The 17,861-nt window shown below is 56.2% G+C and overlaps 3 protein-coding genes across 3 annotated transcripts; all 3 read left to right on the top strand.

Moving 5' to 3' along the window:
• Positions 1-2,514: 2,514 nt before the first annotated feature.
• On the top strand, positions 2,515-4,313 carry E0L32_005999 (uncharacterized protein; the record flags this gene model as incomplete). The annotated part of the gene is made up of 2 exons (XM_031140584.1): positions 2,515-2,913; positions 2,970-4,313. 2 exons carry the CDS (start codon positions 2,515-2,517, stop codon positions 4,311-4,313), a joined length of 1,743 nt encoding a protein of 580 aa, XP_030995239.1.
• Positions 4,314-5,237: 924 nt separating this feature from the next.
• Positions 5,238-11,014, top strand: E0L32_005998 (uncharacterized protein; the record flags this gene model as incomplete). The annotated part of the gene is made up of 7 exons (XM_031140583.1): positions 5,238-5,361; positions 5,431-6,622; positions 6,704-7,381; positions 8,673-8,760; positions 8,827-8,956; positions 9,004-9,210; positions 9,282-11,014. The coding sequence occupies 7 exons, from the start codon at positions 5,238-5,240 to the stop codon at positions 11,012-11,014; spliced, it is 4,152 nt and encodes a 1,383-aa protein (XP_030995238.1).
• A 738-nt stretch (positions 11,015-11,752) lies between these two features.
• Positions 11,753-13,618, top strand: E0L32_005997 (uncharacterized protein; the record flags this gene model as incomplete). Its single annotated transcript, XM_031140582.1, has 5 exons — positions 11,753-11,857; positions 11,934-12,010; positions 12,079-12,315; positions 12,388-13,450; positions 13,508-13,618. The coding sequence occupies 5 exons, from the start codon at positions 11,753-11,755 to the stop codon at positions 13,616-13,618; spliced, it is 1,593 nt and encodes a 530-aa protein (XP_030995237.1).
• Between the last annotated feature and the right edge of the window lie 4,243 nt (positions 13,619-17,861).

Raw genomic sequence — 17,861 nt, 5'->3', positions numbered from 1 at the left:
ATGGAAGGATGATTAAGACTGGACCTGGGAAGCAGGGCGTGAAAGGGGTTATGTAAGGATCGCATGCCAAGTCGGGTATTCGGCCGGGCTGTGGTGGGAGGCACTGGGCGGCGAGCACGACTGAGGCACAGGTGAAGATTGCCGGGAGCACAACTGATCGTGTTCTGTCGATCTGGCGTTTGTGGATTCAAGACAATCACACAGTTTAGCCAGACTTGTCTCCCTTGGTCTCGTTGACAGGAGGCACAGTGTCTCAGACCGGGTCTTGGGATCAGGTGCAGTTTCTACACAGAAAGCCTATTACTTGACAGCATAATTGGCATAATGAGGCTTCGTTCGACGGAGAATGCATCGGCCCAAGCCACTGTGGATGATATTCAATGGATGAGCGGATCTAACAGCCCGGCTCTCGCTTGGGCGCAATGGCGTGCTGTACATAACTAAAGTGTATGCTTCCATTTTTAGAACGGCACAGACTGACTCCACCACAAGAGCATGACTTGTCGTGCTTGTCTCGTCCATGTTCAAACATTCATTCGCAGAGGATCAATGGAACGGCAAAGACGGCGCCAGGACACGAACTGCTCAATGGACAGTGATGAGCACTGTCGTGTGCATGATCTCCCGATGGGGACGGCCGTGCTGGGCATTGTGGAGAAGGGGGAGAGGGACACGGCCTGCTTGTCAAGAAACAAGAGATGAGCAGGTGTGACATTTTGTGGACTGTTCTTTTGCGCCAAGATGCCGAGGATGGACCAGACGGGGGAGGGATGAGTAAGAGTGCGACTCGACTCTGACATTGCTCAACGTGGCACGCGGTGCAGTGCAACAGATCAAACACTTGAAGAAGAAGAAGCAATGTCTTGCTGCGTCTATCCTTGTGGCATGGTGGAAGCCCGGCTAGGAAAAGCCTCGTGGCACGAACGCAGGGACGGAGAGGTCCATTCAGGAGCGGCTACCAGAGGTTTGCAAAACCCGGTTAGTGACTTGCTTTTCTTCAAGAGATTTCCGTGAAGTGGGGAGGAAATTGGTCATGAACAAGACAAGGCAGGCAATAGTTGATGGAAATAAATCCGTCAAGGGTGGTCCAGGTCGAGGTCAAGCAAGGATGGGGGACGAAAGAGCTGACGACGCCCAGACTCGAAATGCGGGACTAGCGCCGAGCAACAGCAAGCCGGGGCCCGGCACCCAGGGTCTGCAAGGACTGGCTCGGCCACCAACTCAAAACCTCTGGCTCCATCTGCCCACACGAGCCACACTCACTCTTCTCGATTCGAGGAATATGCTCGCCATGGGCATGCCTGGGCGGGGAACTCTCATTTCCTGAAGCAATTCGCCAGCCAGATGGAGGTGCTGGCGCACCTTGCGCAGTGCACCCATTCCACACGCCGCTTCTCCAGCTTTGCCTGTCTCCCCAGCGGCATCCCGCAAGGTGGCAAAGTGTCAGGTACAAGCAGCGTGGGACAAGAGTGACAGAGCGAGACGTACTCCGTATGCTTTCTGCTTTCTCAGCACAGAGGGAGGGGAGGGATGTGGCCGTTGAGCAGTCGAGTACTTGTAGTCTTCTCTCTTCCTCCGTGCGTGTGAATGTCTGCCAGAAGCAATTGTACGTGTAGGTAGCCCTCCTCTCCCTCTTTGTCGGGCTGGATCTCCTTTCTTGCTCCCTCTTCCTCTTCCTCCCCTTCTACCGTGTGCAGTCTTGTGAATGGTGCCATCCCAGGGACCAGATCTCGAGCCACGCCATCGCTGCTGTGGCTTTTCTTTGGCGGCCAGACTACGCGAGACGACGATACACGCCAGCTCGACTGCCCTGCCCCCATCTGACCTGACCCTTGCTGCTATTGTTGGCAGTAACTAGTTAGCGTGCGTCCGCGCGGTTCCTGCCGTTTCTTGGTCGACTCGGCCCTCCACGATTCCTTCCCCCAATTCCCCCAATTCCCCCCCGGTTCTGTCCTTCTGATTTTGTCAACGCCGCACTTCCCTCTCAGCTCTCTCTCTCTCTCCTTTTCTCAATACACACACATCCCACATCCTGCTGCACAGAGGAGCAAGTTCAATCCACCAAGTGCGATTTTCGTCCTGGCGCCTGTCCGAAAGATCGACACACTTGTCACGTCGCTTGTTTGGCGTTTCCTGCCCGTCTGCCCAAGCCCGTTACCAAGCCGGCTTGGCAATCTCTTGGCATCGCCGCCGCCCGAACGCCCGCATCCACCAGCCAAACGATCCGATCGTCATCCCACCCTCCCCGACAGGCGGGTCCCTTCTTGAGACGAAGCAGATCCAAGGGAGCTCTGGACTTCATCCGACCACATACGCTTTTCGGCATTGTCTTTCTTGCCTCTCTCAACCGCTCGATCATACCCGTTTGAGCTTGAGAGTCGGCCGAGGATCTCGCTGCCAGCCACGACCAGGCCCCGGCATTGCTTTAATCAATCAATCCGTCCATTTGCGAACCTGAAGGACCAGTGTAGCCGCTCGATGGCCGTGGACGCGGCGGCGACACAACAAAACACAATGATCGCCAACGGGCCCTCGGGCTGGCTGCTCGGCGACCACACCGGCCACGACCACTTCTGCCTGCGCTCCCTCCTGGCCTTCTTCTCCAATCGCGTCTTGAAAGGAGGTCCGAGATTACTGCTGCATTTGGCCCTCTGTCTGGTCGGCATAATTCTCCTCACGAGGCTTCTCCCGGAAAGGGTGTCAGATGTCACATTCGGGTCGTCGTACAGCGACCTGGTACGGTGGAAACCAGGCGGCAAGGAGGACGGCCAGCGCCCACCATCAGAGGAAGAGATAGGTGGAGGACTGAGGATAGTGGTGTTTGGAGAAAATGGTATCGCCGTGCCAGCACGGTCGGAGAACGGCGGCGGCTCTGAGAGCGCCAAGGGGTGGACCGAGGTGCTTTGTAAAGAGGTATGCACCCCATCGCTGCACAACCCAGTGGCCGTGCCATGCTGACCCAGACTCAGTTGAACTGCACGAGGTATTTGTCGCTGATACCTACTCTCAAACCCCCTCATCGATCGCTCGTCTCCAACGACGTATTTGCGGCAGCCGTTGAAGAGGCTATCCAGGACTCGCAAAGCGCCAACCCGCCAGGACCCGATTACTCGTTTCTCCACGATCAGTATCCCGTGTCCAGCGATATTCCCGATCTCGCATCCCAGGTGTCGACCTTTTTGTCGATGCCGGCGCCCGAGAGGCCACCCAGAGAGACGCTTTGGGTGTTTAATCTCGGCTTTTGGGACGTCTGGTCCCTGGCCGCCCTGCCTCGCGAGGATTCCTTCATCTATGTCGACAGGCTTGTCCAACAAGTATTCGTCAACGTAGAACGCCTCTATCAGGCTTCTCTAGATGGAAAGTCGATCGCGCACTCGGACTACTATGGCCGGACGACTCCCGTACCTCATCTCGATCCGAACTCGACCTATCGAAGCACCGGCGACCCCACCATCGAACCCTTTCGAATCGTCATCCCGCAGATTTTCGACCCATCGCTCACTCCCGCCTGGGCGCGGGCGCGTCCGGCTGCGATCAAGCCGCACTCAAAGGTAGAACAGCAGCGGAATGCTGTTAGTCTGACCGAGAGATGGAACCAAGGCATGGCCAACGCCTTGGAAAGCTGGGTCAAGACAGAAGCGCAGAACGAGAAGGACGAGCACGGTCACAATGGCGTTATGAGTTCCAAGCCGCCCCCGAACCTGACCTTTGGACGACGCGACGTCGCTGAAGGGAACAAGAAAGAAGAGGAGCCTCAACCCGCTTTGCCACCTCCTGTGCGAGATGCCGTTTTGTATGACATGCCCCACTACATTATCCCATTGATCATCGAGCGCCAGTTTCGGGATCTGGGATTAGAAGATGCGACTGGAGTCGGGGCGAACGAGACGGCCGCCGAGTTCGTCGAGGTCCTCGCGCCGTGTGTTGAGGTGGCCTACAACAACACCAGCACCGAGCCCAGTCTTGCTGTCAGTGTCAAGGAAATAGACAACCCGAACACGGGTGCACCTGGTGACGATGTTGCCGACGACGAGCAACAGCAGTCCAAGAGGACGCACGATGTCAGGGCTACCCTGGAGAGCATGTCGTTTCATCCGACGACTGGCCGACTCGGAAGGAGGGACGGCGCTGCTTGCGGCGACCCGGAGAATTACCTCTTCCACGACGCCTTCACCCTATCCCAGCGCGCGATCGAGAATATCGCTCAGCAGTCGGCGGACATGGTCCGGTGGAACATCTCCATACGGGCGTTCTGGAGCAGCATCGGCAAGCCGGCCCACCACAGACGGGCGGCAGGGCCATGGGTCGGCTGACAGCGGAGGACGAAAGTACTGTAGATATGGGCTTTATCAAGGGCCGTGGCGGGTGACGATAGTTCGCGCGCGTGAGCGACGGATACTTTGCATGCACGGGAGGGAAACAAAAGGACGGGTCATAATCAGCATCTACACACGGCGTTTTCTTGGAGAGGGATTATTTTCAGCCTATGCATAGCAGCATATTTTTCAATCTTACATACCCATGAGCAACAACGTTGGCATCGCCTTGAGTGTGATATTCTTGGAGGTCCCTGGTGGTGGAGATTGGGGCGCATCAAACGGCTTGACATGTTCGACTGGATGATGATGATACCGACGGCCCGGTTCGCGGGGAGGATGCTGAACTAAATGCTGACAGGAATTTCAACAAGGCGGCCTTCAAGAGTCGGAGACTGGATGCCAAGCTTGAGGCCGTACAAGCAACGAGACACGCCGTCGAAGTCGGCCCTGCCACGAGGTCCCGGACTGTCCGGCCCCCAATGCTAAGACATTGGCTTCAGTGACTCCCGTACGATGCAACCTTCCTTCCTACGGCCAGCTCAAACCCTGTCGTATGAACGCAACGCTCTTGGCACTGTTCGCGCGCTCGGGCCGTCGCTGCACTTTACATGCAGGAACACGGCACGAGGCACTCGTCCGGTTAATGTGCAGTTCGCAATTTAAAAGGCCAATTCCCGCGTGGGCCGCAATGGGCGGGGGGGAGAAGGCCCGAGGCTCAAGCTTTTTCTGCACAGAAGCTCCGGGCGGCAGATCGCCAGAGGTTGGGGTAAAATCGGGGGAGGGATATATATTGAGGAGGGTATGCTCGCGCATGCTGTGGTGTAACATGTTGCGGCTCTCTCTCCTGTCCTGGCTCTTGGGACTTTTATCTTGTTATAGCCTAGGCCCTACATACCCTACATACTGTACGACAGAGCAATGGCTACGATGAGGACTTGTTCGTGGCGTGTTCACGCCTTGCGCGCCCTGGCGTTCCCTCTCGCCGTCAGCGGGCTATACACGGGCGGTGGTCTTACGATTCTCTCGGAGAATAACCTGGACTGTACGTGAGGGACATGCATATCAGAGAAAGACACCCCCCTGACTGACACCCCCTATTTTTCCCCTCCAGCCGCACCGACAAACGGCTCCTCCGCCATCCTCGTCAGCCAGAAGAGCACCTACGGCGAGGCATCCCGGTCCTGCGCCCTCCTCGGCGAGACCCTCTGGGACCCGGACGCCGCGTCCTTCGCCGCCGCCCTCAACGCCTCGCTGTCCTACCAGGTCTACCAGGGCCGCGCGGCGAGCGACACGCTGTACTGGATCGCCCGTAGCAGCAGCAGCAGCAACGGCACGTGCCGCGCCATCAGCCCGCGGGGCAGCGTGAGGTCCGACGTCGTCTGCGCCAGCGAGCTGCCCGCGCTGTGCACGCAGTCGGCGCCGCTGTCCAACTCGTCCACGGCCGACTCCTCGGAGAGGTGGCGCGTGGCGCTGCCCGTCGCCGGGTACCGCATGACGGGGTACCGGGACGCGCACGCGTTCAAGTTCCGCGGCGTCCGGTACGCCGAGCGGCCGGCGCGGTTCGCGTACGCGCGCGTCCGGAAAGGGGCGGAGGAGGCGCCCGGCGCCGAGGTCCTGGCCGTCGAGGCGGGCGCCGACTGCGTGCAGCCCGTGGGCGAGGTCAAGAGCGGGAGCAGCGAGGACTGTCTGTTTATGAATATCTGGACGAGCAGCCTGCCGGAGCCGGGGGAGAACGGCACGGCGGCGGCGGCAGGCTCGTCGAAGCTCAAGCCCGTCATGCTGTACCTCTACGGCGGCGGCTTCACGAGCGGGTCCGGCAAGAACACCAACACGGACGGGACGAACCTCGCCAGCAGGGGCGACGTCGTGGCCGTGTCGGTCAACTACCGCGTCGGCAACGCCGGGTTCCTGGCCTTCGCGGACGGCATCCACAGGGGCAACTACGGCCTGAGCGACATGGTCGCGGCGCTCGAGTGGGTGCGCGACAACGTCGCCTTCTTCGGCGGCGACCCGGCGCGGGTGACGCTGTTTGGCGAGTCCGCCGGCGCGCAGGCCACGCGCATGATGCTCGGCAGCCCCCGGGCCCGCGGCCTGTTCCACCGCGCGATCATGATGTCCGACCCCGTCGGGTGGCCGAGCGGGGGCAAGTTCCGGTACGCGCGGTACCCTACCCCCGAGCAGGCGTACGAGGACCAGACGGTGAAAGTGTTGGAGGCGGCGGGGTGCAAGGGTGCGGAGGATGAGATTGGTTGCCTTGCTAAGATTGATGGGTTCGATCTTGTGAATCTCGATCCGAATGTCAAGTAAGTTTCCCGATGCTGTCCCTTGAAAAGGGAGAGGCAATGGTCTAAGAGCGAGCTACTAAATTAGTGTTCACTCAACAGCACCGCCGTCGAAGACGGCGTCTACCTAGACTCCCCCGAGACAGTCGTCAACCAGACCAACCACCCGCCGCCGGCGGGCATCGCTGTCATGACGGGCACCAACCGCGACGAGTCGGCCATCGACATGCCCGACTTCCCCGCCGCCAACGACACACTGGGCTCCTACCTGCGCGACCACGTCCTCGGGCGGCTGGGCATGTCCAACGCCAACATCTCGGCCTGCAGCCCCGCCATCAGGCCCTTCCTGCCGCCCGGCGTGAAGCAGGGCGACAAGCTGACCCCCGCGCAGATCTACAACGTCTCCGTCGCGCTGGTGACGGAGGGCGTGTTCGCGTGCCTCGACAACGCCAAGGCCTACTCCGCCGCGCGGCACCGCGCCTTCGGCGGCGACGTCTACAGCTACGTGTTCAACCGGACGTACAGCCCGCGGGGCTACACGACGGCCTACTGCGACCCGCCCAAGACTGCCGCGCGGCCCGACGGCGACCCGGATCTCGAGTACTTCAAGTGCCACGCCGGCGAGCAGATGGTCGTGTTCGGCACGGAGAGGCGCGCCGGCGCGCCCGACAGGGACGGCCTGGACGGGCCGTTCATGAGGCTCGTCGGCGAGTACTGGACCGCCTTCGCGCGGACGGGGGATCCCAACCCGGACCCGGAGTATCTACGGGCCAGGGGCCGGTGGGAGCTGCTGGCCGAGGTGGAGAGCGGGGGCAGGTGGAGTCCCGTCGGGGAGGGGGAGAGGCCGACGCAGAGGCTTTTGCAGTGGGGAGGGCGGCAGGTTGTGTTTGGGGAGAGCGCGAGGTGTGATGCTTTGGGGTTGGGGATTGACAGTCTTGAGGACTGAGGGGTAGGAGGAGTGAGAGGTGTTGATGAGAGGGAAGACGGTGTTAGAAGCTCGCCAAGGTGGATAGGGTGTTGCGGTTGAGGGTGATGACATAACAGATGAACGGGTGGTTTAACTTGGTACAAAGCTTAGGAGCGGCTGGACAAGGTGGCAACCAAAACGCTGAGAGAGAAGGCAGGTACGAAGTCGACAGAATGTAATTGCCTGAACAACACCGGACATTATAAAGTTCTGGGAACCAGAAGTCAACCTGTCTTCAAAGCCAAATATTGCAGGCGTTACTTCAAGGACACGGCCTCTTAGACCCTGAACATACTCACAAGTGCCTAACTGCTGTCAAAATGGAGTTTGTGGATAATATCGCTTAAGCGTTTCTCGCACACAACGCCGAGACAACTTGGGATCTGGTCAAGAGTAAAGACTTGCTGGACTGACTTTTTCTTATCTGAGGGTACGCTGATGATACTGGGAATCCACCACACACCCAGATAGTCATTGATATTCATCATGAAGCTGGTATGAAGTGCTTGACGAAGTGTAGCCGCGAAGATCAGGTTGAAATGCTGACAGCATCCACCAGGCTATGCAGACAAAAGCAATGTCAGCCCAGGTTTGCCTAGAGCTCTGGCTCTGATTGGATGTTAATCGAACATAGCCATGTTTACAGGCAGCTAGGGTGGGGTAATTTCGAAAGTTCGAGAGTTGTCACAGCCTGATGGTAAGCAGACGTCGTCAATGCATCAATGATACTTAGTCCTTGATTTTCTTTTCCAATTACAATACTTAGTGATTGTCAATTCACCTCAAATTCTAACCTAGGTTACTTGAACAACTGTTGACTTTCTGCCATTGCTGTCTGATGTGGGCTCTATCGTCTCAAGCTAGCAGGTTACAGAAATGGAGACCTGGTGCGCTGTTTCATGCAGCACTAGCCAGCCTAGTAGACTTGAGGCATCGATTCAGATTGCTCCTCCGAGCCGTTGGCCTGGCAATTGTCGTTGCCATCTTCAGAGATGAGCCCAGAAAACCCATCATTTATCAATCACGACGCGCCGCCCTGTCGCGCTCGGCCGTGCACATCCTACCAGCCACCATCTCACTGGCTTTGATTGCTATCAATATCAGGGGCCGCTTCATCGGGAGAGACCTTGAGGGTCCCCTCAATATGGACGGCGTCAAGATGGGATTATTGCAGGTCGCTGCCAAGATGCAGGTACATCTCATTCCTTTGATCCATGCTCGGTTTGGATATACAAGCAAGAGCTGAACGACTCACCAGGAGCTTCTTATCATTGCGAGTCTTACAACTGTAATTCTACACGTTTTACGGGCTCAGTTAGCTTCCGGAGACGGTGTGCCACTGGGTTGGCTAGCTTCGGACAAGGCGTTCACACAGATAAGGTCCATTTGTCCAACTTGGAAGCGCTTCGACTTGGCAAATATGGTTGACTCCTAGTTGATTCTTCTAGTTACTTCTGGTCCCCGGACTTCTGGGGAGGCCTGCTGGCTTATCGAGGCCATCGATGGAAAAGAAACCTGCCAGTCATCGTGCTACTCGGGGTAGGAGGAATCATAGCCGCACTCGCAGGGCCAGCTAGTGCTATTCTCATGATCCCTAGAGTGATGGAATGGCCTGCCGGGGGGATGGTTTACTGGCTTAATGGTAAGTCAGGAACTATGTTGTTTGCAACAGTCTCAACGCACCTATTCAACTCTGATTTGGAACGGTCGTAGGAAGCGAAGCCCAGATCTGGCCAACAAGACTCGACGCCCATTACTTGGAAGGCTACAACTGCTCGTCGGACTACTCCAGAATCCACAACTATAAATGCCCATCGTCCGGCTTCACTGCCCTGCGTGCTCACTTGTGGACATGGTGGCAGTTCCCTGAGCGGCCTTACCAGGTCACCCTCCAGGATGAAACGATGCGGAAAGTTTTCTACGTTGTCGCCGATCAACAATTAGACAAAGATACCTGGGTCTATACAACGCACGGCCCTTCTGCGAACATGCTAGATGCCTCGGTTCATTTCTACAAGGTAGCGCTTAGGATGCTCCGAGACCAATCCCAGACAGGTCGGCCGGCGTATCCAAGGTCACTCGATCTAGCAAAGGTCAAGTCTTTCGAGGTGGACATGAAACTCCCTGTGGTCAGGACAAGCTGTGTACGTCACTGGAATGTCTCGATCGAATATGCAGCAACCAACATGACCTTCCCTGTGTTGGAGCAATTCTCCTTGTACCGTCGGACTCGGGCCAATAAAACCGTTGCTGTCACGGCAAACGTTCAGCAGGCCTTCAAGGAACGGGGGTTGGGGGTAGTAAATGGCAGCATATTCTCTCTCAAGCCTCGCGAGTTCAATCTATTTGTCATCCCTATTGATATTGACGCTGGAGATGCAAGCTCACTGGGCTTGATATTACTGGCCGGCTCAAACGGGACAGACATGTCGCCAGTGACATGCACCGTGGACGCACGCTGGGGCAGAGGCCAATCCATCATCGATGCAAGACTGGAAGGCGATGAATTGCAGTCCCACGAGTTCACGAGCAACAGGTTGCGCAACGTTGTCAAAGCGCAGCTTGCCAATGACAATAATATCGACCAGGCATCCCCTTCATGGCACCCCAGGAACGATGGTGCATGGGATCATATAAGCCTGCACCCAAACTGGTACGACCTGTTGTCGCCGAGTGTGTCGGATGCTTCGCTTGCGGAGGACAGTGCCGCAAGAGGTCATTCCAGCTCACCCAACGAAGTCACGCTACTTGAACGGCTGCTCTCGAGAACGCCGTATCCGACAGTGGACAAAAACAATGAATTTGATGCGGGAGTTAGGCTGACGAGCATGGAAATCACCATCTCCATGTTCCTAGCCGATGGACTGTCCCGGGTTGGCTGGCAGCTGCAGCGGGATACCCAGAACCTCTTTCCGCCCTGGGTCAAGAAGTGGACCGAGATGCCAGAACACCTGGCGTGGAAGATAGTCCGCATCGGGCCGCCGGTCGAGTCTTTCTCGCTGCCGGAAGTGCTGCAGGACCACGACTCGATGCGCACCGAGATGCACGCGGTATTCACGGGCTACGTCATGGCTCTGAAAACCTGGTTTGATTATATTGCCGTGGTGTTGCTCTTGCTGCACGCGCTGATCGCCCTTCTTCATACCATTTGGGGACTTTGGAAGTCTCGGGCGAGCGAGGCTTGGGACTCTATACTGGAGCTGCTGGTTTTGTCGCAGCAGTCTGCCCCGGTAAGGTCTGGAGAATTGGACAACACCTGCGCAGGCATCGCCTCATTGAAGACTATGGGATTGATTGCCACTGTGGAGGCCGTGGAACCATCAATGGCGGCCGGAGAGGGGAGAGAAGAGCTGCAACTGGCGTTCAACCCCAAGTGGCAGAAGAGGACCGTGGACAGTGTTGAAGGCAAGACGCACGGAGTGCGGTGCTATGAGTTTGGTCGATAGTTACTATGCAGTGGGGGGCCTGAGGCCTCTTTGCTTCCGGGAATCAGTCTTTGAAAGGGGTTTTGCGCACAAAGATGTTGCGCTTTCATCAACTCTAGGTCTTTGTATCATCGAGACTCTTGCCAACTCTTGCCAATGACACTAAAGTTGCCGAGACCGGACTTGCAACAACGCAAAAGCTTGTCTTCAACAAGCCAAGAACGGATGTAACAACCGAGAAAGCTTACCTTTGCTGCCGCACCAATCACCGAGAGTTGCCCCCCACACCACTGCCATCCCACGGATATTCTCAAATGATCACCACCTCCTCGTAGCGCGAGAGCCCATGCTAGTGTGCGCGGCACGCTGTCTCACCCTTCCAATCCGACCTGCATTTGGCAAGGTCTGCCAACCCCCGCATGGGGATGGGGAACGGTAATCAGCCTGAAGCGAGGCGGATCCGCTCTGCGGACGGAAGGGGGAGGGGGGACATGACGGGGTGGATTCTCATTGCTGGGCACCTTGTCGAGAGAATTCTCACTCAGCAAATGACGCACCAATGCGGCCAGTTGATGCCGACACCCTTGCGCTTACTCGAGGGTGATTTGCTGGGTGAACGCGCGGGGCCACAGGAGGTGCGCTCGCCGGATCTGCTGTTAAATAGAGAGGCCGCTGCCCGGAAACTGTCTTGACTGCCCAACGCCGCGAGACAACCTCTAGATCAAACCTCCAAGTCTAGTGTACAGACGGCTTTCAAACATGGGTCGTAGTTACCGCCTCCTGCGGCGCGTTGTGCGCAATGACTCTATCGAGCTCGATCCGCCCGAAGTGTACAACTGGCGTGTGTTTGCGCTGGCCGCTGCGGTATGTCATCCAACCCCTCAGGCAGGGACTGCTGATCTGTGATCTCGCGTTTACTCATGTCTTCCAACCTGTATAGGCATGCTTCGGCGGCACACTCTTTGGCATGGACACCGGTATCATCGGCGGAGTCCTCACGATGCCCGATTTCCAACAGTACGCATCGTCGCAAATGCATGTCCCGGCCGAGTGAGAATCAAAACTAACCTCCAATGACATTATAGCGAGTTCCGCATTCCAACGGGCAATAGCGCAGATGACAAGCTGGCGCGAGCCAATCTTTCCGCCAACTTTGTCACGGTCATGCAAGCTGGTGCCTTTGCGGGGGCGCTGCTCACCAACCCGATCGCCCATCTCCTCGGACGCAAACCCAGCCTGATGATCGTATCCGTCTTTGCCTTCATCGGCGGCATACTCCAGGCTTTCTCGTATGGCAACTATGCCTGTTTCTACATCGGAAGGTAGGCTAGACTGAGCGCCGCATATCCTCGCACCCACAGCAGATATAATGGAGTGGCTGACGGCATCAAAAGATTCGTCGAAGGCCTCGGCCTTGGCGGCGCCACCATGCTGGCCCCGACCTACGTCTCGGAGAACTCGCCCCGCGGCATCCGCGGCCTCCTCGTCGGCTTCTACCAGCTCTTCGAGACCATGGGCGCCATGGTCGCCTTCTTCATCGACTACGGCTCCCTGCTGCACATCGCCGGCCACGGCGCCTGGATGGTCCCGCTCGCCATGCAGTCCCTGCCGCCCGTGCTCATCTTCGCCAGCATCATCTTCTGCCCGGAGTCGCCGCGCTGGCTCGCCAGCAAGGACAACTGGGAGAAGGCGTCCGAGGTCCTGTCCGACGTGCGCCACCTGCCCGTGGGCCACCCCTACATCCAGCAGGAGCTGCTCGAGCTGCGCACCCAGCTCGAGAACGAGCGCCGCAGCGTGCACGGCGAGGGCTTCTGGGCCGAGCAGAAGGAGTGCTGGCTGATCCCGGGCAACCGGAACCGGGCGCTGCTGTCGATCGGGCTGATGGTGTGCCAGCAGTGGACGGGCACCAACGCCATCAACTACTACGCGCCGACCATCTTCACGGCGCTGGGCGTCACGGGCAACGCCAACTCGCTGCTGGCGACGGGCGTGTACGGCATCGTCAAGATGACCTCGTGCGCCATCTTCATCGTCTTCCTGGCCGACACCCTGGGCCGGCGGTGGTCCTTCGTCTGGACCGCCTTCGCCATGTGGTTCTGCATGTTCTACCTCGGCTTCTACGTGCGCTTCGACCCGCCCAAGGCCGACGCCGCGAGCATCCCCGCCGCCGGGTACGTGGCGCTGGTCATGGTGTACATCTTCGCCGCGGCCTTCCAGTTCGGCTGGGGCCCCGTGTGCTGGATCTACGTGTCCGAGATCCCGAGCAACCGGCTGCGGGGCTACAACGTCGCGCTGGCGGCGGCGACGCAGTGGTTGTTCAACTTGGTCGTCGCGAGGGTCAGCCCCGTGATGCTCGTGAACGCCGGCGGCTCGACCGGGTACGGGACGTATTTCATCTACGGGTCGTTCTGCTTCGCGATGGGAGTCGCTGCGTTCTGGATCCCGGAGACCAAAGGGGTAAGGCTGTGTTTTCCACTTTCAACAGGATAATGGCTAACCCTATGACGTAAACAGATCTCCCTCGAGCGAATGGACGAGCTGTTTGGTGTGGCTGACTTTTCTGGACTGGAGGATGTGGGCATGGCGGCCAAGCATGATCAGGCTGAGCACACAGAGAGAGTGTAGAAGCCAAGCGCTTGAATGGGATGGGTGGCAGCTTTGGCCAGTAATGTGTGGTAAACTTGCAAGGGGGGTCATCAGCAAGCAGTTGAGTGGTGCGGGCGTGCTAGGTACAAGGCCGATTGCCAGGTGGGTTGGACAACGTACCTGAGTGAGTACTCCGTAGAGAGCCAACCAGGGCACCCTGCTGCGCTTCTGAGTACGAGATGCATGTGCCCCCCTGGTCGCAGATTGAGGTTTGCGACCATTCAGGATGCTTTCGAACACTACTGTGTAACATACATGGATGATCAAGGCAAGACCAACGATGACACTAGGGAGCTTCGGTCGGCCCCAGCTCATTTGTCTCAACTTTGCAATCTTTATCACCGCCTACTAGCTACCTAGGTAGTAAGAGGAAACTCATCAGCATTCTTGGATATTGGCACCAAGCACCACACTTTCAACACATTTCCTCAGTCAACATTCTCTCGTGCACGTCGCTTCGCTTTGGACGCCATGCCCCTCTCCGCTGAAGCAACCATAGGCCTAGTTGGTCTGTTCGCCATGATCTGCATCCCCATTGTTAACTGTGTTGTCAGAAGAGGATACCTTCGCCGCTTCCTTCCACATCGTACCAGCGATTTGACCAACAGCCAAGACACCATATTCGAACTAGATGCATCTTCTCAAATGCTGCCCACTGCGATTTCTCAGAGGCAGAACCATTTGTTAGAGGAAGGGCGATTGGAACATGTAGGTGTTCGCGATATTTACGAAAAAAAAAACCACTTGAAGATATTTGCTGACGAGGATATACATGTAGTAGCGCAAGGAGTCGTTCACCGTTCGAACTACACAAAGTGTTTGGTACTTCTCCTCCACCGGTCCCGCGTGTAATGATCCAAGCTTATTTGGGGCCCAGACCAGACAGGCTGTTGGAAACCTCGAGTACCTACAAATCTGGCGGTTGCAAGCCCACCCGCAAGCGCAACACTTGTGGGAGCATGAAACACAAGAAAAACGGATGGCACCACAGTGAACACGAGATTACAGTCCCAGCCCCGGTATTGCAATGGTGGAATATGTGTTACTTGCTTGAGGACGGGCAAGATGTTGCGCGAAAAGGACTCGGGAATGGTGTAAAGATAAGCTTCCTAGTGTCTCCAGAATTTAGGCTTGTGGGGGTCGCTCGGGTATGCTAGGCCAAGGTTAGTTTTGGTGTTTGAATAGACTGCCGTTGTTCAGGCTCAAGCGGCCAGCAGACATTTTGGTACCAATTTCTGCCCACTGGCAAAAGTATGAGTGTGGCTGTTGGCGCTCAATACCTCACAGGCGATTTATTCCCAATGGTGATTGGTAGAGGATGAATGGCATTGCCAATGCTTACTCCTCGTCCGCTCTACCAAGTTGAGGTTTTGCGGCCCAAATTCTGTGGGGCACAGGGGTATCTCAGGGGAAAACACCGGAATCTGTCATAATGAAGGATTTCCTGTGAAAGATCCGCAGAGTACTCTTCAATGTTTCTATGTCATGTTATCGCTTGGAGCGCACCCTCGTGCTCCCTCCAAATCCTTGCGTACAAGTAGAGATTGCAGGCACGCAGCTGAGCCCGTGGTCAAACCAGACTGAAGACCCTCACGGTCCCAGTTCTTGGGTTCTTGGCGAGATTCGAACCGAGTCACCCTTCATCGGCGGGTCGTGTCTGCCATGCCGCACACATCTCTACCCTACGCCATGGGTTCGAGTACTTCTCATTGTATGTATGCTCTATCCTAGATTTGATTGCCTCGAAGGTGGAACTGAACCAAGCTCTAGGCAGTATGCTCCCGCTGATCAGCTTTCCGCACCATAACAGACGGGACGTAGATCACACGAGACCGTTTGGCGAGGAAGTCGAACTGCCAAGGGGAGACGGAAGATTTTCCGAAAGAGTAGATCTTCGCGAGGCAAGCGGCGAGAATACCGATGGGTGGGGTCAACCAAGAAGAGTAATTGTCTTCTGCCGCACCGGTGGTATGAGCCTCCCATGACACGCCCGAGGTGTGCCAACTTGGTCTACTGTACATAGAGTCTAGATTATGTAGAGGTACGATGTGACAGTAATTCGCAATGCCAATGCTACAAAGTCACATTTACAGTGCAACCGCTTTTCATCGTTGAAAGTCCTGAACCTTTTTCAAAGCGAGGTATAGAGTGTAGGCAGGTCTGATAGGCACTTCTTCGAAGTATCCCCTTAATTGCCAAACGTTATCTTTTTCGTATCGGAATGGTACGTCCTAGGACTGTACGAAATGAGACTCTCCGAAATGTTCGGAGTGGCAAGATAATCACTTCAAAATACAAGGGTTTCTCAGCCTTGTCGATGATCTAGGTATGGGTGCCAATGAAGCCAACAATTGCTAGGATCGGCCGGGGTTTGGCTAGGGCTTGACCAGGTATGTTAGATGATCGGTGTTGATCTTTTGGCCGAAATCTCTACTGTACTGCGAAAAACACGGAAAATGCCGATTCTTAACAGTCAAGGCGATGGATAGCACCGGTCTTTTCGCCGACCGTTACGCATTCATACAGGGTAAACGTCACCAAAGATCGTCGGGCGGGAATGCGGCTGCTGCTTGGCTGCGCCAAAAGCAATGTTCTCAAGGGAGCTGTGGGGGTACCTGCAGCGACTCACCGAGCACAGCTTGCATCTGAACCTCGAGGGGCGCTTGCATCAAATCCCCAGGGCGCTTGCGTGGGATACAAAACCAGCATGCACCGTCACTGATTATTCTAACTCTCTCGATATTCTTTATCCACATTCTCATCCGATCAATTTATTCGTCCATTGCACAGTCAGCCCATGCCATGACTCTGTCGGCTGAAGCCACGATCGCGATCGTAGCCTTACTTGCAACCTGCATACCGAGCGCGATAATAATTGTCCAGCGAGGTTACCTGGCCTGGCTGGGCCTGTCGCCCACTACAGCCACCACCACCACCCACCGAGATAGACCGGTACGCCGGCTTGGAACATTCTCTGGAAACGCTCCAGCTCCAGACACACATGCTGCGCTTATGTTGCAACAAAGGAGGCTAGCTTCTGACCCTCGAACTCTCGAGGAAGGCCATTTCATCCATGTGGGTACAGGCAGCTTTACGAGTGAGATGCTGGCTGACCTGTACTCCGAAAAGAAGGGGTGTTGTGAGCCACGGCATTTCCACGCAAGAGAATATGCGTGGGTACGTTCTGAAAGCGTATACCATCACGCCGAGAGCTTTCAGATGGCATAAGGCTCGAATTGTGGGCACCCATAGGGAGCGGTGATGACTCTCCATCTTTCTGAAGCCTGGCGGAACAAGGGACATCGTACATGTATGTGGGGTTGTCGGAAGAGCTATTTGCCTGCGAGCTAGATGCAATAGCTGCAATGGCAACGCTTATATCTTATGATAAAGCTCATGTCCAACCCAAGGTGTCCCATTCTTCCCCGGGTGCATCACAATTGAGTCTGCCTGTGGGTATTTACGGCTGCCGAGATCGCTTCAGGGGCGATAACAACGAGCAACGACACAACAGCAAGCGATTCTGCAATCTCGCAGAACTGTTTATGGGTCGAATTAGCAGCGAGGAAAAGGCCTTACTAGAAGTCGTAGTGCTGTGCTTGCCGCCGCATCACCATTGGTTGCAGGCGATTTACCCCTCGCTGCCATTCAAGGGGACGATCGCTGATTTGCGTGATCTGCAGTCATTGGACTGTTCTTCAACAGAAGTTCATTGGAGAAGTAGTACGTTGTATCCTATTGAGGTTCCGAGTTCTATGTTATACATTGTGCAAGATCTTTCTAAAAGGACAGCGTGGGGAAAATCGTGTTGACAATACATCGGTACGCCGCGACCACTGTGTAAGACCACGAAAAGAAAAAGAAGTAGGGAACATCAAACGAGATTTTGGTTGGTCTTTAAGAGGAGCCAAGCATGAAAATCAAGGTATCGGTGCCTTTTTGATAGTATGCACCGCTATTCAGCGCTCCTTGGCTCGACTCCATCGTGCTTCATCACATCAATGAATTGAATGATACCAAAACTGCGTCTTCCACCCAAACGCCAAACTTTTAAGTTTCCTCTGTTGTTCCCTACCGCCGGGAAGATCCAGTCTGAGATCGGATCCACATCTGCTCGTTTGAGTGTATTGTCTGGACTTCGCGGATGCGCTTCGATGAATCAGCAATACCCCAGAGTGACCCAGAAGGCGCTACTTACGACCGCTACCCATTCGTTATTTGG

Source organism: Thyridium curvatum (assembly GCF_004353045.1).
Source record: "Thyridium curvatum strain D216 chromosome Unknown NODE_33_length_396248_cov_80.180210, whole genome shotgun sequence".
NCBI lineage: Eukaryota > Fungi > Ascomycota > Sordariomycetes > Thyridiales > Thyridiaceae > Thyridium > Thyridium curvatum.
The sequence above is the reverse complement of the archived record's forward strand: the minus strand, read 5'-3'. Positions and strand labels throughout refer to the sequence as shown.